The 27,124-nt window shown below is 36.0% G+C and overlaps 1 protein-coding gene across 1 annotated transcript in view; it reads right to left on the bottom strand.

Annotated features, from left to right (window-relative positions):
* Positions 1 to 1,270: 1,270 nt before the first annotated feature.
* Positions 1,271 to 27,124, bottom strand: part of myo7ab (myosin VIIAb) — a 28,841-nt gene continuing 2,987 nt past the window's right edge. Inside the window, exons 4-47 of the mRNA XM_039694054.2 lie at positions 26,563 to 26,747; positions 26,361 to 26,482; positions 25,622 to 25,764; positions 25,405 to 25,518; positions 24,982 to 25,135; positions 24,814 to 24,890; positions 23,438 to 23,557; positions 23,195 to 23,337; positions 22,893 to 23,103; positions 22,590 to 22,725; positions 21,142 to 21,248; positions 19,853 to 19,990; positions 18,353 to 18,511; positions 18,058 to 18,150; positions 17,877 to 17,971; positions 17,709 to 17,793; positions 17,417 to 17,635; positions 16,431 to 16,748; positions 16,142 to 16,342; positions 14,993 to 15,169; positions 14,698 to 14,787; positions 14,365 to 14,492; positions 14,138 to 14,264; positions 13,896 to 14,015; positions 13,617 to 13,790; positions 13,155 to 13,382; positions 12,893 to 13,063; positions 11,125 to 11,242; positions 10,137 to 10,263; positions 9,879 to 10,048; positions 9,587 to 9,777; positions 8,874 to 8,998; positions 7,640 to 7,797; positions 7,398 to 7,551; positions 6,240 to 6,395; positions 6,055 to 6,160; positions 5,443 to 5,556; positions 5,276 to 5,363; positions 5,081 to 5,187; positions 4,805 to 4,990; positions 4,599 to 4,715; positions 4,379 to 4,462; positions 3,597 to 3,716; positions 1,271 to 3,227 (exon numbers count right to left, since the gene is read on the bottom strand). Of these exons, the coding sequence (XP_039549988.2) occupies positions 3,138 to 3,227; positions 3,597 to 3,716; positions 4,379 to 4,462; positions 4,599 to 4,715; positions 4,805 to 4,990; positions 5,081 to 5,187; positions 5,276 to 5,363; positions 5,443 to 5,556; positions 6,055 to 6,160; positions 6,240 to 6,395; positions 7,398 to 7,551; positions 7,640 to 7,797; positions 8,874 to 8,998; positions 9,587 to 9,777; positions 9,879 to 10,048; positions 10,137 to 10,263; positions 11,125 to 11,242; positions 12,893 to 13,063; positions 13,155 to 13,382; positions 13,617 to 13,790; positions 13,896 to 14,015; positions 14,138 to 14,264; positions 14,365 to 14,492; positions 14,698 to 14,787; positions 14,993 to 15,169; positions 16,142 to 16,342; positions 16,431 to 16,748; positions 17,417 to 17,635; positions 17,709 to 17,793; positions 17,877 to 17,971; positions 18,058 to 18,150; positions 18,353 to 18,511; positions 19,853 to 19,990; positions 21,142 to 21,248; positions 22,590 to 22,725; positions 22,893 to 23,103; positions 23,195 to 23,337; positions 23,438 to 23,557; positions 24,814 to 24,890; positions 24,982 to 25,135; positions 25,405 to 25,518; positions 25,622 to 25,764; positions 26,361 to 26,482; positions 26,563 to 26,747 (6,246 nt within the window). The 3' untranslated portion in view covers positions 1,271 to 3,137. The remainder of the gene's footprint in view (positions 3,228 to 3,596; positions 3,717 to 4,378; positions 4,463 to 4,598; positions 4,716 to 4,804; positions 4,991 to 5,080; positions 5,188 to 5,275; positions 5,364 to 5,442; positions 5,557 to 6,054; positions 6,161 to 6,239; positions 6,396 to 7,397; positions 7,552 to 7,639; positions 7,798 to 8,873; positions 8,999 to 9,586; positions 9,778 to 9,878; positions 10,049 to 10,136; positions 10,264 to 11,124; positions 11,243 to 12,892; positions 13,064 to 13,154; positions 13,383 to 13,616; positions 13,791 to 13,895; positions 14,016 to 14,137; positions 14,265 to 14,364; positions 14,493 to 14,697; positions 14,788 to 14,992; positions 15,170 to 16,141; positions 16,343 to 16,430; positions 16,749 to 17,416; positions 17,636 to 17,708; positions 17,794 to 17,876; positions 17,972 to 18,057; positions 18,151 to 18,352; positions 18,512 to 19,852; positions 19,991 to 21,141; positions 21,249 to 22,589; positions 22,726 to 22,892; positions 23,104 to 23,194; positions 23,338 to 23,437; positions 23,558 to 24,813; positions 24,891 to 24,981; positions 25,136 to 25,404; positions 25,519 to 25,621; positions 25,765 to 26,360; positions 26,483 to 26,562; positions 26,748 to 27,124) is intronic.

Here is a 27,124-nt window from a genome sequence, read left to right as displayed (position 1 = left end):
CAATACACCCTAATGGGGCTATTTTTTTCATTTACTCCTATCAAAATTAAACTTTACACAATGAAAGTACTGTTGTGAACTTTTTTCTTCTAAAGTGTAGGAAACTCAGAAGCGAAGACCAGGAGACTTCCTAGCAAACAAATTTAGGTTCTGAGAACGTTCTGGAAATGTTAGATTTTGGTTCCCAGAACGTACCTAGAACTTTCCCTTAAGGTTAAGGGAAAGTTCCCGGAACGTTCTCCTTGCGTTATAAAAATGGAACCTAAAAAATAACCTACATGGAACATTCCTATAACGTTCTTGTTTGGTTCCCAAAAAAATAACCTCATGTGACCATTCGGAAACGTTAGGGGAACGTTCTGTGTTTGCTGGGTTAGTTGTATCTTCAGCAAGATTCTTTATTGAGGACTGCAGTCCTTGTCAAGTCTGCTTCATCCATAAATCTAAGCCTAGTCTGACTAAACTAAAATACAGGCTGTTTGTATACCTTACTTGGGGGAGGTGTTACATAGAGGTAGAGACACTCTGAAACAAAGCATGTAAATTAATTATACAGGTTTAGAAACCTGCCCAAGACTGAGAGTAATACCAATTCTGATAACAAAATATTCCCTTGTTAAACAAAAATGTTCCTTTTTATGTATACATTTACTGTGTGAGGTTTGATTGTGATTGGGGTAAAGGAAAAAATAAGCTCATTAGGGTGTATTTTGGGCATATTTGATTAGTATATTGTTCATTTGCATAATAAAATTAATTTCAAAGAAACTTAAAATACATTTTTTTTTTTTTTTTACTTTTCATGGATACTTTCATTGTAATCTCGGATTGATGAGAATTAAACATATTTCCTCAACTAGGATTTCTTAGGACTTTTATGGATCTGGACACCTCATTATTCTATTTTTGTCTCCAAAATGAGTTACTTTGCCTGGATATCTACACCTATACACCACTTTGCCAGGGCACCTACGTCTACCTCTGACTTTAGATTGTCATTCGAGTTAATGCATTTCACAAGCCTCTGGCTTTTCTTAAAGGTTTCCATTTTGAGCATGAACGAAAATATGTGTCATGTTGATGAAAAGTATCAGAAAAGTTTCCTTCATTTAAATATTAGGGTATCCATTTATTTTATGTTTTTTTTATTTAAAACCATTGTAATGGTTTTGTTTGAAACATTACTCCCAGAGAGGACCCTGATTGTGTAAGAATCTTAAGTCATAAATAATTGTTGTGCTAATGTTTTGTTCTTTTTGTCTTGTTCTAATTTAATGTAGGATTCTCAATCAATATTAAGCCACAAAATATCATTCTGTGTAAAGAGTATTTAGTTATTGCAATATGATCAGTGTCTGTCTGAAATCATGATGTCGGTAATCTAGTTTTTCAGTTTTTAAACTGATATTTGCTCTTTAATTTTTTTTTTTCATTAAATCACATACTTTTTACTCAAATGTGAAAACTGTTACAATCTTGTTATTTTTTATTATTTGAAGTCTGATTAAATTCTGGCATGAGTATATTGTTGTACATTGAGTTTTCTAGAATCTACAAAATCTTATACAAACTACAAATAGTGTTATTGTTAGATAAACAATATAAAAATAGTTTTTGCTAAATGAAATAAAGCTGAAATAAAAATGAAAAAATGAAATGTTCCTTGGCAACTAACTGCAATAAAATATGTTTAACCTGAAGCAATAAAATGACTTAATCTAAAAATGAAATAAAAATAAAGTCAAGCAAAATAAAAACAAACAATAGTAATAACAGACAAAAGTGCATAAAAATGACAAAAACTAAAATCAAAATGGAAAATATAAAAATAAAAGCTGATTCAAAATATGAATAAATACTATAATACCAATATATAAATAATACATTTATTATTATTATTTAGTAATACATTAATAATATGTTTAGTGTTTAGTGAACAGATCTACTTTAAAACTAAATATAGGGTTTTACATGTTGCATTCAAGGAATCTTATTGTCATGATCATAAATCAAATCATTGATCAATGAGAATAACAAATTACATGAACCTCATTAAAATAGCCAAGTCATCTCATATATATTTATAAACAGCAGCTTCAAACATAATAAAATGAGATTGACCAATTAAAAACTAAAAATTAATGGGTAACGCTTTACAATATGGTCTCGTTTGTTGACATGAGTTAATAAAAATACACTCATTTATTGTAAGTTCAGTTAACAGTTTATTTACTAATGTTAACACAAACATTTGATTTTAATAATGTATTAGTAAATGACAACAACATTAAATGTAAATCAAAATGAACTAAGAATAATAAATGCTATCAAAGTATTGTTCATTCTTAGTTCATGTTAACTAATGTAATTAACTAATGTTAATGAAAACTTACGTAAAGTGTTACCAATTAATGCACATATATAAAAAAAGAATAAATAAATTAAACTGTCTTTAAAGATTGAATCATTTATCCTGAATATATTGTGCAGAAAAAAAATAATGATTATGGCCATATATATATACTGATCATTTAATTTATAAAATACATTTTAATACATATCTCTACAATACCTGTTCAAAGATTTACAAAGGAAGAGAAACTCAATTCAGAAAAAGTAACAAAAGGATCTTTTTCGACTGAATAAATGTTGCTGTCATTGATTTAGTAAAATGACATTTATGTACCAATAAAAGTGCTTTAAAATGACTAGGATGAGAACCAAGTGTTGTCTTAAAACTAAGTCTTAAGCTAAGAAGCAAACCCAAATATCGCAACATTTCTAAATCTTTATAATGCATTTAATTGGCAACATGAGATGTGCAAATCATCCACAAATTGAATAACTGAAATCAGGAACTTGAACTGACTTTTAATTCGGTGTCAGAGTAAAAACTATTTGAGGGCCTACAACTTAAAGGCAACAAGTTTGTTGACTGTCAATGAAACATGTCCTTCATTGACATTAAAATACTATAGAAATGCTATAAAATAAATTAAACTTGCAATTTACAATTAAGGCTCCGGTATGAAAAAGTAACAACACTAAAAGCAGATTTAGTTTATTCTCATGTATCAAAATTATGGATCTAAGAAAAAGTGAGAAGTCTGTAAACTGCCTATTCCAAGCCTTGTGTGTTACTGGTTTCCACGTGAACTGCGCTGCTTGGTCATGGTAGTCAACATCTGACTGATGTAAGAGGTGAGAAGGTCATCCATCTTGTATCCCTGAGAATAGTTGGACGATTAAATAATGTATTATTTAACCACACAGCAAAGTATGGTTATATATCATCTGGAGCATTTGTGTCACCATGGTATTACCATCTGATACCATCACTGTATCATTGTCCCACCACAGTATTATACTGTATGTAAGGCAGTGTTTCCCAACCCTGTTCCTGGAGGCACACCAACAATACACATTTTGGATATCTCCCTTATCAGCGTATTAGTAGATATTCCAAGAACCGAAAAGGATTGATCATCAGATGAGTTGAATCAGGTGTGTTTGATAGGAGGAGATTGAAAAGTGTACTGTTGGTGTGTCTCCAGAACAGGGTTGGAAAGCACTATATTAAGGGATGACTGACTCACCAGTGATGTCTCACACAGCAGTTTGCTGCCTCTAACCAGGTTACCAATGGTAATGTGGAAATAGGTATGTCCACTACTCCAGTTGGAGATTTTGGTGAAGGGATGAGTGCCCAAAATGTCCTGCAGACAAATGAGTAAATGCCATTCAAACAATATCCAAAAGGTTTTTACAAAAGTATATAATAAAAGTTTTGTTGTTGACACGAATGATGAAAAAATGGCAGTTGGCTTTATGTCACAGCAACGCAAGTTTAACATCAATATTTAAATGTGCAAAATTATCAAATACACTTAATTCCATACAATAACCATTCCAACGTTTGGGGTCAGTAAAAAAGGAATTAAAGCAATTAATACACAATTAAGACTCATTACATTGTTTTAAAATTACAGTAAAAAAAAATGTATAATAAGTTTTCAATATTGATAATAAGAAGAAATGTTTCTTGAGTGCCAAATCTGCATATTAGAATGATTTTTGAAGGATCATGTGACACTGACGACTGGAGTAATGATGTTGAAAAATCAGCATTACCATTATATAACTAAATTACATTTTAAAATGTATAAAATGTACATTTTTAACATTTCACAATACTGTTTTTACTGTCTTTTTAATCAAATAAACCATAAGACATTTCAAATACATAAAAAAAAATCTTACTGACCCCAAACTTGAACATTAGTGTATGCAGTAAAGTTAGCACTTTAGGCTAAAATGACAATATATTAAAGATACCGCTTATTTACCTAACATTATTCTGGGCAGTGTGTACACCTACCTTTGTTTTTGGGTCAATAAGAGTAACTCCAAGTTTGTTGATCGCTATCAAAAGGACTTCTGGGAAATTTGTATCTGAGGATTGCTGTGGACGAATATCAAACATCATCAAGCCAGATGTAGATTATTTGACAAAAAATAACAAATCAAATACTATAATTGAGGAAAATGTAATTTTGTTTGCCTGACATTTAGGTAAATCAACATTGTGACAAACTTGCCTTGACTTCAAAAAAGGCAGATCCAAAAGTTGGCCACTTATAAATGATTTCTAGAAACATCAGTTTTGCTTCCTCTCGAGATTTCCCTGCATGGCTATTGAAGTATGTGACGACAGGCTGCAGAAGAAACAAAGACGTGCACATTCACAGCATTCACTTCTTGTCATAACTGAAGGTCTGAAGTAGGACCAGCGTTGCTGACTCACCCGTTTCCAGTCGTCGGGTGAGAGCTGACGGATCAGGTCCTGAGGAACGAACTCCTTCAGCATCTTGGTGAAGTTGAGAAACTGGGATTTGTCCTCCTCAAACCTCACCCTGTAAATCAGCGCAGCCAATTGGAAAGCCTCTTCAAGACAGCACTTGTGGTAGCCACGCAGGTACTTTGGGAGCTCCTGAAGAAGAGTTCATGAAGAAGCAAGAGTGTGATACGTTTGAAAGTGAGCCTATATGCACAGATTAAGTACAGAGAGAGAGATTTCCACCTGGAAGTAATGGAAAATGGAGTCGGCCATGGGATCTTTGCCTGGAATGGTGTTGGTCCACAGTTTCTTCATGTAAAACACTTGATAGGTCAGTGAAGGCACTGTGCCTACAGAACGAACAGAAGCATTAACACCCCTTATGGTTTTTACACTCAAAATATTGATCATTTTTCAGAACAATAAACAGAAAATCACCATCTTTCACAGCTCTGGCTTTTTTAATCCAGTCTGTCAGATGTCGAACAAAGTCGAAGAAAAAATCTCCTTCTGGCACACTGATCACCTGAAACGTTTTAAACCAGTACTGATAAGACATCTGAAAAAAATATCTGAACAGACATTTGACACCTTTGTAACCTCACCTTGTCAGAAATTTTGACAAACAAGCTGAAGCCCTCAGAGGATTGGAGCATCATTCTACCAGCGATGTTCAGACAGAAATCTTTGGCTTTTGTGCTTGATTCAACCTCAAAAGCCTTTGAAAAAGGATAGTAGAATATAAAAGACACTGTTTCAGTCAATGGGTTATGGGGGAAATTCATTTTTGGGACCAAAAGCCTGAGTGTAAATGCTTTTATTGCACATCCATTTATCCATCCTCGTTGATTCACATAGCTAAATTGTGTATTTGGTGTTTGTTATATTGCATTGTGAAATACATTCCATGTCTACTTTTATATATTTTTTTTTTATATAAAAGTGCAGGCCATAATATTTCAACTATATTTAATCCAAAAAAGATGCGAGTCTCTGGAGTTCTAAGTCTATTCACACTATGGCGTTTTCTCCAGCAGCACCACATAACTCTGAGCCTGGAGAATTGAAATGAGGTCAGATCACAATGGGGCGTTCTCTCCGTTTCCTCACGCATAAATAAACAGCCGGGCATGAGAGAGAGAGAGAGAGAGAGAGAGAGAGAGAGAATATTACAACCACAGGAGATTGGAAACAAAGTAAAAAAAATAAAAACTCACCTCATCAGTGTCATCAGGGAAGTACACTTTGTGAAAGATCTGGGTAGTTTTGTGCTGAATGGCTTCCACTTCTACAAGGTGAGGAGGATACTTTCTGGATCCATTTCTGTCCGTGAAGAGAAAAATGTTGGAAGGGAATCTATGCAACATTGGAGGTGAGTGTTTGTTTGTGCTGTTAGAGTTACCGCAAGGCTTTCTGCAGTCTCTGCATGCAGTCTGGCGCGACTGGATGATGTTTCTTGGACTGCAGGAACTTTTGGACATGAGGAAGCAGCATGTTACTGGGAGGGAAAAGCCCAGTGCAGAGCCAGAGCAGCTCCCAGCCCTTCTCCTCACTGTATCTGAACACACAGAACAAATAATGCTGACAAAATAAAGCAGCTAACCAGCATTTAAAAAGGCTAACCACTAGTGTTACAGATTTATCAGCCACATTAATTGTTTTCACAGTAATGGGTCTCATTCACTAAATGTATAACCTGTGAGTGAGCAAATATTTTCATGCTGAGTCAATTTATCAAGTATATTTAAGATAATATTTAAATAAACATGCACTTTAGAAACTAAAGATTTTATAAAAAAAATAATATCAACAAGTTATCATTTTAATAATATTTATAATAATTTTATAAAATAATGTTTATATAATAAAATATGTATATATGTAAATAATGTGTAATTCTAAAATGTGTATATGTGTACTAGGGCTGTCAAACGATTTATCATGATTAATCGCATCCAAAATAAAGGTTTGTGTTTACATAATATATGTGGGTGCACTGTGTATAATTATTTTGTATATATATAAATCCACACACATGCATGTATATTTAAGAAAAAATATATAATTTATATATAAAATATTGATATTTATATATAATATAAATTCTATATAAATCTATATACAGTATATACATGAAAATATTTCTTAAATATATACCAGCGTGTGTGTGTGTATTTATATATATATAATAATTATACACAGTGCACCCACATATATAATGTAAACACAAACTTTTATTTTGGATGCGATTAATCGCAATTAATCATTTGTCAGCCCTACTAATAACAATAATAATAGCTGTTGTATATACTGTATATTTAAATGTTGTGTTTTAATAATAATAAGAACGTTTATATATATATATATATATATATATATATATATATAAAATAGTTACAGTAATAATAATAATATGCTAAATCCCTTTTATGGAGAGTTCCAGCCGTGTAATATCCTAATTTGGCTTTTTCTGTGCACATAAACTGTGCAATAAAACCCAATTGCGTGAATGAGATCCATTAAATATACACTGCGCCAGCTTTAGCTGGAAAAAACCTACTTAACGTGATTCTCGGTCAGTTGCTTGATGATCTGACAGAAGATCTCATCCTTCAGAGGTTCAGCCTTCAAAGCGCCCTCAAAGATCTGATCAGTGAGCTCATTGACCGAACGGCTTCTCTTCGAGGGGTAGTCGCCCATATACTTCATGATAGGTAAGACAGAGTCAAGGGTCAAAATGAGGGAACAGCAGTTAGACATTTAAAATGTTATAAAGGTAATGCTATTAACTGTAAAGGATATTAATGAAAGCCTGACAGGCATCCTGGGACAGCTCTTCATGGTTGAGGACTTTTTTCAGCAAAGGCTGTTTGAGCGGTTCTCTGGTGCAACACCACATTTTGTCCTTCCCTCTGCCTTTATTGATGATCACACGACTCAGTGTGCTCTTTGAAGGGGGTCTAGAGGATGGAAAGGACCCAGAAAGGTAATAAATCCCAAAAAAATTGTGTGCAAAATGATGAAATTCAACCTTAGGTCTGGTGAGTATTGACTAATATTTAAAAGATATTGATCATTAAAGTATGAGTTTAATTAATCCTTCAATGTTATTGGCAAGATGTTGAGGTTTTGATATCTGACCCTCGTACCCTTTAAAAGGGGTGGTAAAATGCCATTTTCACAAGATATAAAATAAGTCTCTAATGTCCCCAGAGTGTGTGTGTGTGAAATTTTAGCACAAAATACCCCCCAGATATTTTTATATTACGTCTAAGTTGTCACCTTTTGAGGGTTTGCAAAAACGCACTGTTTTGTCCCTGGCCCTTTAAATGTAAATGAGCTGCTGCAGAGGGCGGGGTTTCAAGAGCTGGCTGTGATTACCTCACACAGACACACTAAATGACAGAAACTTTTCTCCCTTTAATGTTAAAAAACGGAGTCAGTCAAAGATGGAGAGACTCGAGAAGAAGTGACAACATGTAGAATGCAACAGGACATCTCTGAATGTTTAATGAATTTATGTTGCTGATGTAAAGTTAACTATCTTCAATTAGGATATTCTGTCATGTAATCTATAAATCGCTCATATCGGAACTGTTGTGAGTGACTTTCTATTGCATGTGAAAAAATGGATGCTAAAGTTTGAGCTGACTGACAAATGAACTCTTACAACCACTCTTCCTCTTCTCAACATGGACTGCATGTTCCTGGGGTTTATGTACATTTTAGGGTTAGTGATGTCACTAACCCTCGAGGAATGTCGTGTAGTCCCTACCAGCCGTGTGTTGTAGTCCTTTTCTTTAAGAGCAAATTTCTTCCTTTGCTTTGAACTTTGAGTGTTGTAACTTTGATATGGTTGTTTATGCTCAAACAGCAACTAACTAAAGTTAAAAAAGTGAAATCATACTTTACCACCCCTTTTAATCATATAATAAACCTTTTAGTTTGCACTATACTTCCTTTTCCCAACTTTAAAAACAGTACTTTTCCATTCGGACACAACAGAGTGGAAAGGTTCTGAAGAGCGTTCAAGCACCTGAAGTGATCGTAGGAGAATTCCTCTAGAGTGTGTGGCTGAGCCTTCTCTCCACTTTCCAACAGATTCTGATCAGACAACTTTATGCAGTCCTTACGCTGGTCTGGTGACATGGTAATCAATGTCTATGAGAAAAAGAAATGAGATGATCCAGTTGTTATTCCATGTCGCAATTCTTTCTTTAGTTTAAATATGTGGCATATTGGTAATTATACCAAGGTAAACCAAGGTAATTATAATACACCGTCAGAAAAAAAAACCTTAAAAGGGACAACTTTGTACCTTATCCACTCCAAAAAGGAGCATGTCAGCACCTTAGGGTAGTAATATGTACCCAATATGCTTATGGCAAAGGTCTTTTTCATTCTTTGCTTCGGTGTAAAAAGAAATTAAAAATATCCGAGCAATGATAGACTGTTAGTGATGCCACCCATGCTACTGGGAGTGGTGTTAATATGTAAATATGAGCTGTGCACTTTTTCTCTCAATAACAAAATAAACAAAACAAAAATTATTTTTTTTTTACCTTGATGGACTGAACAAGAATTTCTCTTTAGCAAGCTGTTTCCAATTTTTGGCCAAATTTTGTTCAAAATATTGTCAAACCAGTTCATTTAGGGGTAAATAAGGTGGTACAAAGTTGTTCCTTTAACAGCACACTGTTTTTTTTCTGAGAGAATGTCCAAATAATGTATTGAATAAAAAACACTGACCACAATATCATACTGTGGCCTGGTGATAGTGGGCAGCACATAGACACTGTCTGCAGGGAAGTCTCCTCTTTTCTTGGTTCTGTCATTGACCCCATGAGCCCAACCTGAAGTCATGACCTGCTCTCCATTCTGCTCATCCAGGAAAATCAGATCTCCCTTTGAGAATCTCAAGAATGAAGAGTCTTGCCCAGCTGGGAAAACAAACAGAAACAAGATGTTTTTTGCCGGACAGTCTTATCAAATTCAGTGGTTATAAGCTCAACTGCTGCCTACATGGTCAATGTGTGCTTACCAGGGTAATGGCTGTCCATCAGGGCCACCACAAACTTTGATCGGGAACGCAGACCCTCTAAAAAGGTGACAACCAGGTCACGGATGTCTTCGGCATTGTTGGATGTGAAGGTGTACTCATCTCCTTTAATGGTAGCCAGAGTGAAGCTCTGTCCTTGAAGCTTTCCACCTCTGCATCCACAAGTTTGACCAAAAAAAAAATCAATATAGAGAACACTTACATAAAATGAAGTATGTTTGGTTCGATAGGCTACCACACCTGCTGCTGGAGACTGCAGTGATCTCTGGGAAAGAAAGGTCCAGAAGGACCTGCTCCTGCTCATCTACAAAGTAGACTCCAGTCCAGTTCACTGCTACTATAACATCATTCTTTGGGAGACTAGGACCTGTGAAAACCCCCCAGAAAGAATGGTTTAGCTTCACCACACTTTATCAGATCAATATGATAATTTAAAATAGAATTTTAAGAATAACTTAGAAGAATAATTCCCCCAACAGAATTTCTTCGATGAAACACAAATCAAAAAAAAATTGGAATAACATACCAGTCACTTTTTTTTTCCATGTTATTAAAAAGAATGGAGACTGGAGCTTTATAAAGCTCATTTAAAATGTCTGATATATTGACATTGATATTCAAAACTGATGAACAGACTTAAATTTAAGCAATCTTAACATCTGGACTTGAAATGAACAGGTTAATACAAACTCTTCTATCAAAAAAAATTTTTCCTAAAAATTTTTCCACCTCAAGCCCCAAGGACCAGGACCACGACCACCATAGACATTGGAGAACCGCTAAATATTCAGATTGCCAAACCAGAAGTGTTTTTTTTTTTTTCAATGGCGAATTATTAATATTATCCCCAATACAAAATAAGCTATTACAGCCTTGCAAACTGCTAAAAGGTATTTTTATTTTGAATACAGACTCTAAAATGGCGTTTGTAATTGTAGATTTGCTATTGAAGATAGATAACCAGTAAATTATACAAAACTAAACTATATAAACAATTATATAAACTATAAATGACAATATATTAACAATAAATATATCTGCCCTAGTTCTCCTTAAAGTTTTGATAGTGACATACATTAAATTTGTGAATGGACTGAGTCAGATCTTTTAATTCAAACCAATGATTCAGTTCACAAAACTGGTCTGAATGATTCGTTCGCAATTCTGACAGACCTATTCAACTCATTGACGTACTATTTTTGGGTGAACTATTCTCTGAAAGCCTTACCTGAAAATTTGAAGGCCTCATAGAAGCGTGAAAAAAGCAAAGGCCACTTAAATCGAGCGAAATCCACCACTTCTTCCTTCACTCTCTGCGAGTCAAACTTCTTCTGCGTGTAGATTCCCTGTGGAGATGCAATCGTCAATATCTTACTCTCAGCACAACACAATATCGGTGATTACCTCAGAGGCTCTCATCATGCTTATAAGCAGGAAATGTAACAAAGGGCTAGGACGATCCATAAAATGTATCCCCAGCATTTTTAAGCATTCATGTCCATCACTTTAGCCTATGAGAGGCAGAAGGGTAATTAAAACGGCCTTCACCCTTGAGAGAAGAAATGTGATTAATGGTCTCACAAGAATGGTCAATCAAATCAAACCTGCTCAGTCCCATCAACCGTTACGAGCTAGCACACAGACCTACAAATCCATAACAAGACAGTGACCATTAAGTGAGGTTGAAAGAAATGTCTCAAACATTCAGGCTCCTGATTACGGCAGACAGCAGAAGGTCGTCCATGCACACACTTCAGTTCAGAGAGTTAATGAGATTATATTAGTGCTGGGTGGAAAGGAAGGTACCGCTGTAAGATAATGAGACTGCCGACCTTGAGAATGTACCGAGAGGTGAGTCAGACAGTAATGAAGACTGAAGCGCAGATATGTGCTGACAGTGGAGTTCTGTAAGTTTAATGTTACTTATAATGAAAAGGTTAATACTAGATGTGTTTAGTTATCTATACTTTTCTATCATGTAATTGTAATACCATTCTCCTGAAGTGGTGACAAATTGTGTATAATGTTAGGATTTTTTTAAATTTTGTGTTTAAAAAAAATGTTATTAGCATTTTTCCACGTCAAGCACAAAATACTAAGGCTTTAACCACATAGACATCGTAAAACCACCAAATTTATCAAATTACCAAATTATCAACCCAGATTAGTCAGTTTTCCTTTGGTTTATTTTTAAAAAAATATTCCTAATTCTAAGTATGCTATTACAACCATGAAAACTCTTATTTAAAATAATCGTATTTATCCAATTATATGAATTATTTAAATCATGCCACAGTATTTTTGATTATACTTATTTGCATACTTATAATATGAATAGATAACTGATTCAATGCTAACTTTAATACGGATTAATCTATATTTAATTACTATATTTAAAGACTGCAAAGTGTTTGATAACTTTATTCAATTTCTGTACTGTATATATCCTATCACTCAGACCTACCTAAAAATCTCAAAGCACTCTTTACATGGGTCAAAAACAACAAAAACGATATATTTTTGTGTAAATATGGGCCAATAGATAAAAAAAAATGGCTGATATATTGAAGGGCAAAGGTAAATGCAACATTTTTAATGGGTTTATGCAAAGTTTATGAGGTTTTAAGTTCACTTAAATTAAAAGTTGCAGTATTTTTAAAGTCAAATGTATAATAAATGTTAAAATTCATAGCTTTCAATTATACTGTAATTCTGAGTGCCTATAGACTATGAAATCATTATCATCAGAAGCCATTAAACAAATATTTGAAATATAGGCTACTGTCTTTATGCTGTTTCTACATTAATTTGGAGTTTAAATATGGAATTATTACAATATAAAATAATTACAAAAAAATGTGCAATTAATTAGTTATTTTTTAATCAATAGACAGCACTATATATAATTATTCTAATATAATATAACATAATATAATGGTGTACAAAACAATTACAATTAACCCAACAAAAAAATGATGTGTTGAAACTATATATACCTTTATGAGAGTTGCTATGATCATTTGAGACCATTTGTCCACTGTCTTGGAGGGAGTAATTTCTCGGTCCGGAATGTAGGATGGAATAAGACTCAGAAGACGGTCTGGTAGAACCTCTGACCCATAGTCCACATAGTACTGCTGAGAAGCTAGCTCGGCCAGGTCCTCCTCCTAAGATGACAGAGCACACGCATACACTTGGTTAATGCAAGTCATTTCACTTACATAAGGCAATGTGAAATATGCACACAACAGCTCTGACCCTATCACAGCGGTACTCTCCGAATTTGACCCCGCGCACGATTTGCTGGTATATGAGGTTAGTGGCCACGCTATCCTCGGCAGGGTTGTGCCAGGGCGTGAAGATTTCCTTCCTGAAGAATAGCCTCCAGGGGGCGTTGCGCTCCTGTGCACCCTGCTCTTTAGCGTACTGCTCACACTGTGACACGGCATCCATCACATGATCCTTCCCACTGCCCAGGGATGAAACCTGAGGATTTGGATGTCCAAATAAAAATGAATATGAGGACACATTCAAAAGTTTGGGGTTAATACATTTTTTTTGTTGGTTTTTGAATGCATCCTTTATCCATTAAATAAGTGGAAGTAAACACATTTAAAATGTTAAATGTTCCTTAAGAGCCATATCAGTATTTCAAAAGGATCATGTGATACTGAATATTACAGTAATGGCTGTTAAAAGTCTGAGTGAGCATTAATGTACCTTATCAAAAAGAGCAATGTATAAGGAGAAGCCAAAGCGATCCTTCAGGCCGATTTTGTCAGACAGAGCATTGCAGAGCTCTTCGGCTGTGGTGGCGGAGTCAGTCAGCAGGGTCTTAGTGGTGCTGTCCATAAAGGTCACCGGTAACATGATGGGTTTTTTAGATTTAGTGGCCTGGAGGAGAAAAGGGAAAGAAATCCAGTCACATTACTCATATTTTTTTTCCCCGATTCATTTTCCCAAAGCGATCTCTAATGGCTTTTGTGGGTCCTAAAATACCTGCAGCTCAAGCCAAGAAGGAGGCTGAGTCCTTGTTTTATTCACAAACGTTCTTCTCAGTCTCTCCTCACAATAAGGTGCATAACCAGGCGGCCCACTGGTAATGAATGTCCGCAGATACTAAAGAAAATACAGATAAAGACACATGCAATGGGATGAAGAGTTATTAGGGTAATTAAAAATGTAGCACGTCTTCTTTTCTGCTGACGAATGCAAAAATAAAAATGATATTTTCTTTTTACTTTGACAAATTTTTCTGAAGGAGCAAAGCAGCCCACACAGAGGGACAGCAGGATCCAGCCGCGTGCATGGCTGCTTTTGGATGTGTTCTGGCTCAGCTGTTTACAGATCTGACAGTAGATCTCATCTCTGAGAGAGGAAACAAACCCAGATGCAATACAATTTAAATACAATGTATGTTCAACAGTCACAAGCACATCAACAATAAAGCATTTGCCACCGTAATGACCTGAGAGCAGGGCGTAAAATGCCATTGCCGATGATGAAGTGGAGCTTCTCTAAATTGGAGGTGGGTCGGTCTTCCAGCATGCTGTTTCCCTGTAGACTGTAATCACTGTCTGTAAGCCGTCTGGTCACCTAACAGAGGCAGGAAAACACTTTTACCAACCAGGCAAACAGCAGCATTTCAACCAATACCATACAGGGTCAGGACTATTTATTTGAATGGCAGACAAGGGGAGTGTTTGAAGACAGTTTTTATAATGCATTAGCATTTGGTGTCACTAGAGGCACAGAAATGACTTTAATTATAAGGAAATGTAATGGTTTCTTTGCTATAGACCTCTTCTGTGATCTTTGTTTTCTTCTTTAATGTGAGGGACACCAGCTTATGCCGTACACTGTTCCTCTTCTGGATGTCAGTAGTGGAACTCTGGGAACAAAGAAGAAAACACTTTACAGCAAGGTTAATGTTAATTTATAAATAAACTTTTGTTCATTATTAATTTATGTTCATAATTCCTGGACTTTTATACAACTTAATATAAAATAATATTTTTATATGTTAAAATAAGTAATATTGATGATGTGTCTATGCAAGTTTATTTTCACTGCATCCACCACCTGATTTGTCTTACCTCCTCATCCACCTGCAGGGCCTGCAACTCTCTTTTGTAGGTCCTCTTCCCCAATGTCTCATAGATTTTAGTCATAACTGGAATTTTCTCAGTGCCATCACTAATGCTGATATGGTATTTGGGTTCAGGGAGATCTCCCATAAACCTCAACACAGTGATCCACACAGCTAGAGCAGCCTAAAGACACAAAAGAACGATAATAAGATATGGGCTACTACACAGCTTAAATATTATACAGTAAACCTGTAAGCAAAGACACTGACATCTAATAATCTACATTATTATTATAAATAATAGCTTTAAAGCTGCAGTCCGCAGTTTTTCCTCTTTGTCGTCATCTGCAATTGCAGTTATTTGCGAATTTATCAACTTTACGTGGGTTGTGCCACGGCATGGCACAGCGCGAATGAATCCAATGTTTTGAGAAGAATGTGCGGTTGTCAGTCACCGCACCTGTGTGGATACTGTCATTCGGAATCACAGATTTTACTTTTTACGTTTTGGAAATATGACCAACATGCAAATGTCCTCTGAACAGGTAACATCCACTTTTGTTCTGAACAACTAAGGGAAAAAAGCATTGCAGTAAATCGCGCTGATTAAATTTAACGATCGTTTATCATATCACGCAAACCGTGCAAATTATACTTTGTTATAAAATTGTTCACGTTAACAACATCAGAACTGCATGACTAAATTTAAAGCCCTTCCGATATTTATCCTTGTTTTCGCATGGGCCTTTTGCATTTTACAGCGGGTGAATCAGTTGTCACTGGCGATTGTTGTTTGAACCTTTATGGATCCGCCATCAAATTGATAAGTTTAATTATATCATAAGTGCTGAGAGAAAAGGCTATAAATCTCCACCTCCAGCATCCTCACACGCAATATAGCCTACTAGCCGAGACTCCTCCTTTATGTGTACAGATGTGACGTAATGATGCTAAGACATGCTCGAATTTCCCGTGAAAATCCACCAGAACCACTGGAATTAAAAACATTATTACAGTCTTACAGTTTAGAATCGAGCTATTGCAAGCAGATCGTTTTGAACACTGGCTGGTTATGTACTTGCTAATATTGGATCATTTTTAACCTAGAAAAAGTTATAGACTGCAGCTTTAATATTTTAAATGTAAAAAAGCTTACTAGCTGATCTCCTTCATCCTCATGAAACAGCAGAGGTTGTTTCAGTGGTCGCCGTGTATACACGTGTGTGGCATTTCCTTGGAAGTAGGTTGCAGCAAACTTTGCAAACTTATACTCTGATAGGTCTTCCTCTTCGTCGTCAGGAAGAGGTAGAGGCACATTAATTTCTTCCTCAAACTGTCTCGGAACGTTCTCTAGATCCTGTTGCATACAAACAAAAGCAAACTAAGATAACATGCAATCCAGGCAAGTTATTAATTACAGAGATCAATAGTTACAAAGATCGTACTTCAAACCCTTCTGGTGCTTCACCCTCCAGGTTGGGAAGGGAGTTGGCATTACCCAGGAATCCAAACATCTTGTCCACCATTTCGGAGTCGTTGACCGGTTCCAGTTTTTCTCTCTCCATCTGCTCCAGAAGCTCCTTTTTCCTCCGTGTCTCATTCCGCTCCGCCTGCTCTCTTTCCTCCTGCTCTCGGTCGAGCTGGGCCAGACGCTCCTGGTGCTTCCTCGCTGCCTCTGCCCGAGCCCTGCGTGCCGTCATCTGGTTCTTCAGACGCTCCTCTTCAGCCAGACGCTGCTGCTCGGCTTCTAAACGACGCTCCCTCTAAACGGAGAGAGTGTGAACAAGAGATGGATGGATGGATGGATGGATGGATGGATGGATGGATGGATGGATGGATGGATGGATGGATGGATAGATAGATAGATAGATAGACAGACAAGTAATAGATAGGCAGATGATGATAGATAGATAGAGGAACAGAAAAAAGATAGACAGATGATAGATAAATAGATTAGATAGATAGATAGATAGATAGATAGATAGATAGATAGATAGATAGATAGATAGATAGATAGATAGATAGATAGATAGATAGATAGATAGATAGATAGATAGATAGATAGATAGATAGAAAAAAGACATACAGATGATAGATAGATAGATAGATAGATAGATAGATAGATAGATAGATAGATAGATAGATAGATAGATAGATAGATAGATAGATAGATAGATAGATAGACAAGTAATAGATAGGCAGATGATGATAGATAGATAGGCCGATAGATAGAGCAACACAAAAAAGATAGACAGATGATAGATAGATAGATAGATAGATAGATAGATAGATAGATAGATAGATAGATAGATAGATAGATAGATAGATAGATAGATAGATAGATAGATAGATAGATAGATAGATAGATAGATAGATAGATAAATAGCAACAGAAAGATAGATAGACAGACAGATGATAGATACAGATTTACCTCGAGTTTGAGATGCTTGCAGAGTCTTCGAGCTATCATTCCTCGTGCATAAGCCTGGATGATCAGGACCGCATGGAAGCGCTCGGAGAAAGTCCGGCGCACCAGGAATCCACGGCACCAGGCCTGGAGCAGAGTGATGCGTCTCCTGGCCGCTTGATATGCCAGGTACAGCTTCCGGGACCTGTACAAGGCTTGAAGCCGCAGGAAACCTACACGCATCTGGAAAAAGGGATACTTACAATCAGACAAAAACCTCAGATAGATTCTGTCTGCTTAGTTTTCACAAACTCACCACAGCATAGTTCTTTCGGGAGATGTAGCCTCTCCATATTCGCTGAATTAATGTCACAGCCCGTCTAATCTTCAGGAAGTTAGTTCTGGTAAACAAAACAGACAAATACATATCAGACTTTATTTGTATTTTGCGCCTGCTCTTCTTCACTCTTTCTTTTTCTCGTACCTCGCTTTCACACCTCTCACAGACTTCTGGATGAAAATGACTTTGTCAGTAATGGTTTTATCTCTTTCAATTTCCAGCTGCATGTCATGATGATCCTACAGCAAATATAGACCAAGTATAGCATTTGTCACAATTATATTGTATATTTGTCAATTATTATATTTGCTTATTTGTGGCAAACCTTCAGAAAGATTTTTGTCTTTCCCATCTGCCAGTCATCAGCTTTCTGCAGAACTGACACAACAATGCGTTGAGAGGTCCCTCGCAGATCTTCCTGTAAGAGGACAGAGATACAAAGCTACCTCCTTATAGCAAATTGTCAGCACTTGTCAAATAACACCAACAGAAGGCAAAAGGCAACAGACTGCAAAAAAAAAAAAAAAGCTTTTAAAAGAGCTGTCAAGCAAACAACATACTCCAGACCTGCAAGTCACATCTGTGTGTTGACTGCAGTAACAGTCACGCTTTAGACTCGCCTGTTTGAAGGCTGGTTTGACCCCAGGCATAAGGACCCGATAACGGTCCACAAACTCAGCAAATGTGTAGCGTATGGGATATCCAGCTCTGCGTATGCGGATAGTCTCCATCATCCCGGAGTAGCGTAACTGCCTGACACATAGTCCACTATCAAACATCTGCAGAGGAGAGAACGAGGGCTGGTATTCAGGGCTCAAATGTTTTTCAGGATTCAGGAAAATCAGGATTAGAAATTCTTTTTTTAACATATATAATGGCACTTTATTTTACAGTCCTGTTCCACATGTACATACTATGTACTTATTATAGCAATTACAATAACTGGGTTATAACAAATTACTAACCCTGAACCTACCCGTAAACCTAACCTTAACCCATATAGTTAGCGTATATTACCAGTACTTTAAAGGAGTAGTTCACTTTTAAAAAAAAACTTTTGCTGATAATTTATTCACCCCCATGATTTCCATGTCATTCTTTCATCAGTCGAAAAAAAATTACGTTTTTTGATGAACACATTCCAGGATTTTTCTCCATATAATGGACTTCAATGGGAACCAAACAACGGTTCAAGGTCCAAAAGACAGTTTCAGTGCAAACTGTAAACTGTTCAAAGGGCTTTAAACGATTTCAGACAACGAATTAGGGTGTTATCAAGCGAAACGATCGCTCATTTAAAAAATAAATAACAAAGTTTAAGTTTTATAAGCTCAAATGGTCGCCTTGCTCTGTGCTGTGATGCGCGCTCGTGACTCTCCTGTTCGAACTCATTATCAAAATGAACGAATCTTTTTTCATGTCATTTGGTTCATTCAACAAACGAAATGAACGAGTTGACTGGAAAAAATTCGTTCATTTTGATTTTTCATCAAAAACCTTAATTTCTTTTCGACTGAAGAAAGAATGACATGGATATCTTGGATGACAAGGGGGTGAGTAAATTTTCAGCAAAAGTTTTTTTTTAAAGTGAACTACTCCTTTAAGTATATTTAAGTAAGTGCACATAGTGTAAAATAAACTGGAACCTATATAACATTTATTTTTTTACCCAAATTGGCATTTTCTTTTGTAATAAACCCAACACAATCGAACTATCGAATAAGAATATATAAATCCATTAATAAAAATAAAATCCAAACCAAACCACTTATAATAAGTAGGGTGGTTGTAAAAAAACAAAAACAAACAAACAAACAAATGTTTAGAGTTCTAAAAACAGGAAATTATACAGCTGCATAATAATGGCATGACAACACTAGAAACAACATAGTTCAGCAGAATCATTATTTCAATCATTATAGAAAGCCAAATGTTTTAGTTTGTGAGGCATAAAAACACATTTTACATGATTAATGGATGTGAGATATAGGCTACTAATAATTGAAACATCTGTTAACAGACTTGAACCTGGCCATAGGCCTTCACGTCATCATTATTCTTAAGCCCTGTTTTTAAAGTCTACATCTATTAATTTCTCACAGAAATATGAATCGACTCACCATGGGCTTTTTGAGCTCATTTGGTTTGATACAGCGTACAAAAAAAGGCTGACACACGCTCAGCGTCCTCATGAGCAGCTCGAGCGAGCGCTTAAACTGACTGCTTAAAGTCGGGGACCGCTTCCTTGTTTCCATTCCCTGAAAACACAGAAATTATCCCATTAACTTTACAGAAAATTAAGAGGACCTTTACTGCCACAAACACACGAATACACACTTCACACAAAGCTACAACAAATACCCATACTACGTATGCACATCACAAGGACACTAATTCACCTTTCTGTGCTCTTTTTTGGTCCGATCATTTCTCCTTTCTTTCCTGCCTCTAATAAATGTCATTCTTTCATACTTTCTCCCTCGCTCACCACGTTTCTTCTGGATCTTCATTGTTTGCTTGTATCCTCTATCTATCCATTCTCTTGCTGTAATCCCCAATGCTTTACAAGCAAATGCTTTAGGAAGGCATTGTGAAGAAAAAAGAAATCTAATAGTTTCCTTTCTTTTCAACCTTCGCCCAGCGCCAGGAAAATGAGTAAATGGAAAGAAAAAAAAACTCAAAATAATGCTGAAAAACATTAATGAGAACAAGCTGCATCTAACTTGAAACAGGATCTCTCTGTGATGACTGCCTTTTTACTCAATCCATCTGGAGAATAATGCCACTTTTAGAGCTATTAAATTATTCTGTCAGCGTGCCCTTACAGACTACTTCCACAGAAACCATTTTCAAAGGAGAAAAAAAAACAGAGGAATGGGTTTCGCAAGGGACTATTGAGAAAATTTAGTTTAATAGGAGTCTGAGAGGGACACAAACCACGCCATTGAGTACCTTTTGAAGGGATGCAGTGGGCTCCAAATAACCACATAGAAACTGATGCCAAAAATAAGGTAAAAGATTGAGAGACAGATGGAGGAAAGCGCAGAGAGAAAGAGAGAGAGAGAAATGACTGCTGTTAGCCAAGTCTGCTGAGAATCAGCCAGGATAGATTAGGGCTGACATCACCACAGAGAGAGTGAGTTACATCAGCAGAGTTAGTTAGACTGTGCTGACACTGTCACATAGAGTCATGTTAAAGCCTTAGTCTAAAGTTCACTCATTTGTAGGTGTCACTTCTTTTATTCACAGTGTTTTTTCCAAGGGCGATTATGCTAGCACATGCCTTGGCTTTTAATATGCAACCCTCACATAAACCTGAATGGCCAGCATTTGGCCCTCAGAGATGTGGCATGTCGTGAGCATTTTAATGCTGAGCAAATATGGATTCAGTATCGAAAAAGGGCATCACCATAGCAACATCAGCTTGGAAGATCTGCTTGATGAACTTGTTTTTGGATGAGTGCACAAGTTGGATGATGTCACTGTGGAGGCTGTCTCGGTTTTTCTCCAGGAAACCTGAACAATGAACCAAAAGGGGATCATGTTAACTTAAATTAAGAAAAAAAATATATTATATAATTATGTAGTTTATTATATAAAATTTAGGGCTGTGCAAAAGTTAATTGCGATTAATCGCATCCAAAATAAAAGTCTGTGTTTTTTCATAATATATTTGTGTGTGCTGTATATAATTATTTTGTATATATAAATACACACACATGCATGTATATATTTAAGAAAATATGTTATTAATATATAAAATATTTATATTTATATAATATAGATTATGTATTTATAAATATATACAGAATTTAAGCGCAAATAATTCTTAAATATATACATGCATGCATAGGTATTTATATATACAAAATAATTATATACAGCACACACAAATATATTATGTAAACACAGACTTTTATTTTGGATGCGATTAATCGCAATTAACTTTTGCACAGCCCTAATAAAATTATATACTACTGTTAAAAATTTTGGGGTCGGTAAAATTATTAAATGTTTTTGAAAGACAAAAAGTGCATAAGTTAATGTATTTAAAAATATATTTCTATTTTTACACTTATACAACATTTTATAAATAATTATAAATGTTTCGTTTTTTTTGAGAAGCTAGTCTGTTAATCTGCTAGTCTGAAGCGGTTAGTTTACCAAAAAATGAAATTTCTGTCATTAATTACTCGTCATTAATTACTATAATTAATAAACTCGTAAGACCTTTGTCTTCAGAACACAAATGAGGATATTTTTGATTTTGATATTTTCTGACCACCCGCATAGACTACAATGCTATTACCACTTTCAAGGACCAGATAGGTAGTAAAAACATTGTTAAAATAGTCCATGTGACTACAGTGGTTTAATCTTAATGTTATGTAGTGATGAGAATACTTTTTGTGCGCAAAAAAATAAACAAAAATATTGAATTTATTTAATAATTTCTTCTCTTCTGTGTCAGTCTCTGACACTATTCACGTGTTTGTCTGAGCCGGCGTTCTGACGTAGAACCCAGAAGCGCTGTACTGTGTGAACAACGTTAATAGCGTTAAAAACTGACACAGGAGAGAATACATTTTTGATCATTTTTGTTTTCTGCGCACAAAAAGTATTCTCACCCCTTTTATAACATGAAGGTTGAACCATTGTAGTCATATGGACTATTTTAACGATGTCTTTACTAACTTTTGGGCCTTGAAAGTGTCTTACTTATTTATCTTATTAAATCTAAAATATCTTTATACAGGTTTGGTAAACATCCATGTGAGTAATTAATGACAGAAAATAAATTTTTGGGTGACCTAATCCTTTAAGAGATTAGAAATTGCATAATTCACTAATGTGTACCTTTGGTTTCATAATTCACCACTCCAGCAAAGTGCTGAATGCCAAACTGGGTCTCGTGTCTGTGCTTAGGGGGGATGTAGTTGGAATTAAGTTTGTGCTGGGAGTTTAGCTTGTTCAGCATGGTAGCATCTGTTCCCTAAGAAACACAACAGCCAGTCATGGACATCCATTAAACAGATGAATAAAAAATTAAGATAGATGCTCAAAAGTGAACCAGCAATGTTCTGCAGTGCTCTACGGACATTGCAATCCAACTATAATCCTGTATAAACATACAGGACAGCAACAAAACTCAAACCTTACCTTTGGGAACTTGCTCTCCTCATCAATAAGGGAAATGATATTCATAGGTTTCATGGCAATCATGTCCAAAGCATCCTGGTTGTCAGTGAATTCGATGTGCTGCCAGTTGATATCCTCAAGGTTGTACTCCTCCTGTTCGATTTTGAAAACGTGGCGAACGAAGAATTGCTGCAGGTTCTCATTTGCAAAGTTGATGCACAGTTGCTCAAAACTACAGCAGGAATGAAGAAGGATTAGTACTAGTTTGTCCAGAAAATACTGATGCATAAATGGTCTTGAATGTTCTGTACACAAATACTCGCCTGTTAATAGTAAAATTCTCAAAGCCGAAAATGTCGAGCAGGCCTATAGACCTACGTACAGTCTTGCTTTCTGTGGAAGGAACCCTAAAGATGGCAGCATTAATTTTATCCACTATCCACACAAACAATCTCCCATAGATTCCCTGATGGAGACAAAAAAGAGTCCACTTAGTGGATATTGACGACTTCTATGACAAATTGAGGATCCAAACTGGACCACTTATGGATTGTGAACAACCTCACCTTGACAAAAGCATTACGGACATCCAGTCCCTGGTCCACACTGAGAGGAGTGGACACACTCTCTCCCCTGGTGATCAGTGTACGTGTGGTCAGACATGTCATAACATCATGAGGGTCCACCTGTATTAGAGTATTTATTATTGTGATACACTGTAGAAATAGGCAATGTTTGAAAAAATAAAATGTAGGCTAATTTAAATGTGATTTTTTTTCTGATTGATTGCAGTTCATTGTAATTAATTACTGTGCTAAAAATAAACCTTGTAAATTCAGCACATAATTACTTATTCTAACTCTATTCATTCTATTTGAGCCAACATAATATAGTATTGAATATTTATATTGAAGTTCCAATTCATTAATTTATTTATAATACAAACGAAACATTGCAAGCCACTAGATATTTTAAGTTGAAGATACCAAGAAATGCCCTGAAGAGAGTATTGGACTGGATCTCAAAACTTCCTTCTGACTGCTCATGAAAACTTGTATGTCTTGCCACCAGGGGGCAGATGCAAACACAGAAAAGGTTTTGAAATTCAGTACTGCCACAGCCATTTAAATCAAACTGAAAACAGAACAAAGACTTTGGACAGTGGAAACGTAGAGACAGACATCGGGAAGACTGACAGCAGAGAGCTGCCGGCAGGAAGTCAGAACAGACTGTCACACTGTGCCAGTGTCTACGATAATAACATTAGAATGATGCTCAGTCTGATACTCGCTAATGACTGCATTTATCTCGAACTCCCCTCCCTTTAACTGCACGGCAAAGAGCTAATGAAAGAGATGAATCTCAACAAGACAGCAGAAACAAGCCCCTTCAAGTAACAGCAACTTCAAGTTGATGCAAAAATGGGATTAAACCAAAGCTAAAAGACATATACAGAGTCTTTAATGTTAATGTTAAGCAATAGTCAAAAGGCTATTTAAGCATTCAGGTCTGGCTCCATTCTGGAATTGGAGACTCACTTTTCACACAAAAAAGCTTTAGCTTTGATAAAATTTCCTTTTATCAAAACCCCCAAAAATTTATAATAAGAAATAGTCACGCTGTGAGATATAAGGTCATAATTGTGTGACTTAAAGTCACAGTTACTGTATGAGAAAAAAGTTATATTGTGAGAATAACATTGCAGTTATTAGATATAAAATCGAATTTATATAAAGTCGCAATAATGCGAAACAGTTACAAGTTGCATTGTGAAATATAGTCACAATTACAATAAATAAGGTTGTAATTATCTTTTTATCTTTTTCACTTTAAGGTGGAAATGAGCATCCATATGTTTCTCAGTAATATCACATTACAGAAATAAAGGGCTCACTTCATGTTGACTTTAAAGCTCTCTAATGCGTTCACATGTGTACCTCACCTCTAACAGAGTGGCTGCTTTGGCCAGGTCAGGTGAGCGGACCACTACACAGGTATCCAAGTTCTTTGAAGTTCGAGCTGTTGGGGCAACACAAAAGAAATGTGCTATTATGCCAGTCTGTCACGTCTTATGGGGCTGACAATTATTATTAATAACATCTCTTTCTACCTTCAAAGCGCATGTTGCCCATATGCAGGATGGCAGCCAGCAGTTTGGAGATCTCCCAGTTTTCTGTGTCAGTAAACATCAGGACCTTCATGGCTGACAGAATACTTGAGTACTCCTTCATATCATTCCTCCCCTCACAGACGGTACAGTTTCCCTGGATGCCAAGAGAGAATGACACACCGCTTATAGTACACTCAGCCTTTTACACAGCATATCTTTAAACACACACACACACACACACTGAAGATCTAATCTAAAACATCATGACCCCTTGATGCAAAAACAGTGCCGACACACTCCAGGCATGCAGAAAAAAAAAAAAAAAAAGAAAAAAAAAATATATATATATATTACAGAAAATTGTGTTTTCTGAAAATTTTGTAAAAGTGTATTAGTCTGTGCTGATAAAACACAGGCTCTCACCATAGTAAGATAAATGTAGTCTTTGGCCAGGCCCAGCCCTAATTTAGTCTTCTGATCAGGGCTCATGCCTGCAAGCATACAGTAGAATATATGGTAGTTCCTCTCATCGGCTGCCTACAAAGACAATGAAATGTAATCTCATCACTGACATCAGCATAAGCAATAGCATGATAAAGAGATCCACATGAGACACATTCTGCCATTCTCAATCTCTCACCTGTCTACAAACTCTTGATTTCTCCAGCAAGTACTGCTCGATCTTTGCGCCCTCGATAGCTCCCCGCTTGTTGAAGTGAATGTCAATGTATTTCCCAAATCGGCTGGAGTTGTCATTGCGTATGGTCTTAGCATTACCGAATGCTGTGGGAACAGGACAAACAAATATGAAATCTCAATTCCACGGCAAAGCGCAAACAAACAAAGCCCTGCCTTCTTTGAATAATCATATCCTTTTTATTCCTTGACTTACAGAATACTAGTTTCTCTAAATGAAGTTCAATACTGTCAAAACAATTAATGAAGCCTTATAACAGCATAAAACTAACATTATGTATATGTGTATATAACTTTTCACAGAAATATAAAACATAATTAAGAAATATAAATACATTTTTTCATTTTTAAATTTCAAATGTAATGTAATGCTTCTGGACATATCACATAAAGTATACTGTATGAATGATAACACGTTTTTTATTAATACAGAAAAATATATCAATGAATATTATTTTATCAAAAACTAAACTTTTTTCCATTTCTTTTTTATATTTAAAATTACAAAATTCTTTTTCCTACTCAATTCAAGTTCAGGAATTTAAGTAAATGAATGTTCATTTCTAGTCTGATAGACTATCCTGCTTTCATAGCATACTGTGTTTAATAAGTTCTGGCAGTTATTGGATCAGTGTCAGACAGGTAGATTTCATGTCATTAGGTTTAGAGATGATCTTCCTGACCTTCTAAAATAGGGTTGGCTTCCAGAACCTGCTGCTCAATCCAGGAGTGTTGGCCACTGATAGCTGCCAAGAACTGCAAAATGAGCTTGGTGCTCTCCGTCTTCCCAGCTCCAGACTCGCCACTGAACACGCAACATGGTCCAATGAATTATACTGTGGTAAAAACCAAACTTATCTTAAACCATTACAAGCTTTGGTTTACCTGATGATGCAGCATTGGTCCTTATTGTTCCTTTGCATGCTGAAGTAGCAGTTGTCTGCAATGCCAAAGATGTGGGGTGGCATCTCTCTTAACTTTTTGTTTGTATAGAGGCGAATGTGATCAGGTGTGTAGATGGGCAGGAGCTGGTATGGATTCACTGCTATCAGAATCGATCCCGTGTAGGTCTGAAATACATTATTGTGAACACATAAGCCACTTTTTGACCAACTGTCCCAGCTGGTACGGATTTGGTTTCATGTTCCACTGTGGGGCTGATAGCGGAGCTCTTTGGAATGCAAAGTAACTGCATCAGTCGTTGCCTTGGTAACGGAAGAGTTTACAGAGGTATGAGATGTAAATAGTGACCACGTTATTTCTATTATTAACTTGTGTTACTTTGCTTGTGTTGCTCCGCTCATCACTATCGTGTTTTACAGGGCCGAAAGCAGTTTTTAATAGCGCCGTGCCAAACCAAGCACGAGAGGAAATATAACCATAATAGTTCTTTACTATGTTTAGAACAGTTCAGCCCAATGGTGGCTATATACTATGAACAGGATTT

Source organism: Pimephales promelas, chromosome 19 (genome assembly GCF_988280905.1).
Source record: "Pimephales promelas chromosome 19, fPimPro1.hap1.1, whole genome shotgun sequence".
Classification (NCBI taxonomy): Eukaryota; Metazoa; Chordata; class Actinopteri; order Cypriniformes; family Leuciscidae; genus Pimephales; species Pimephales promelas.
The sequence above is the reverse complement of the archived record's forward strand: the minus strand, read 5'-3'. Positions and strand labels throughout refer to the sequence as shown.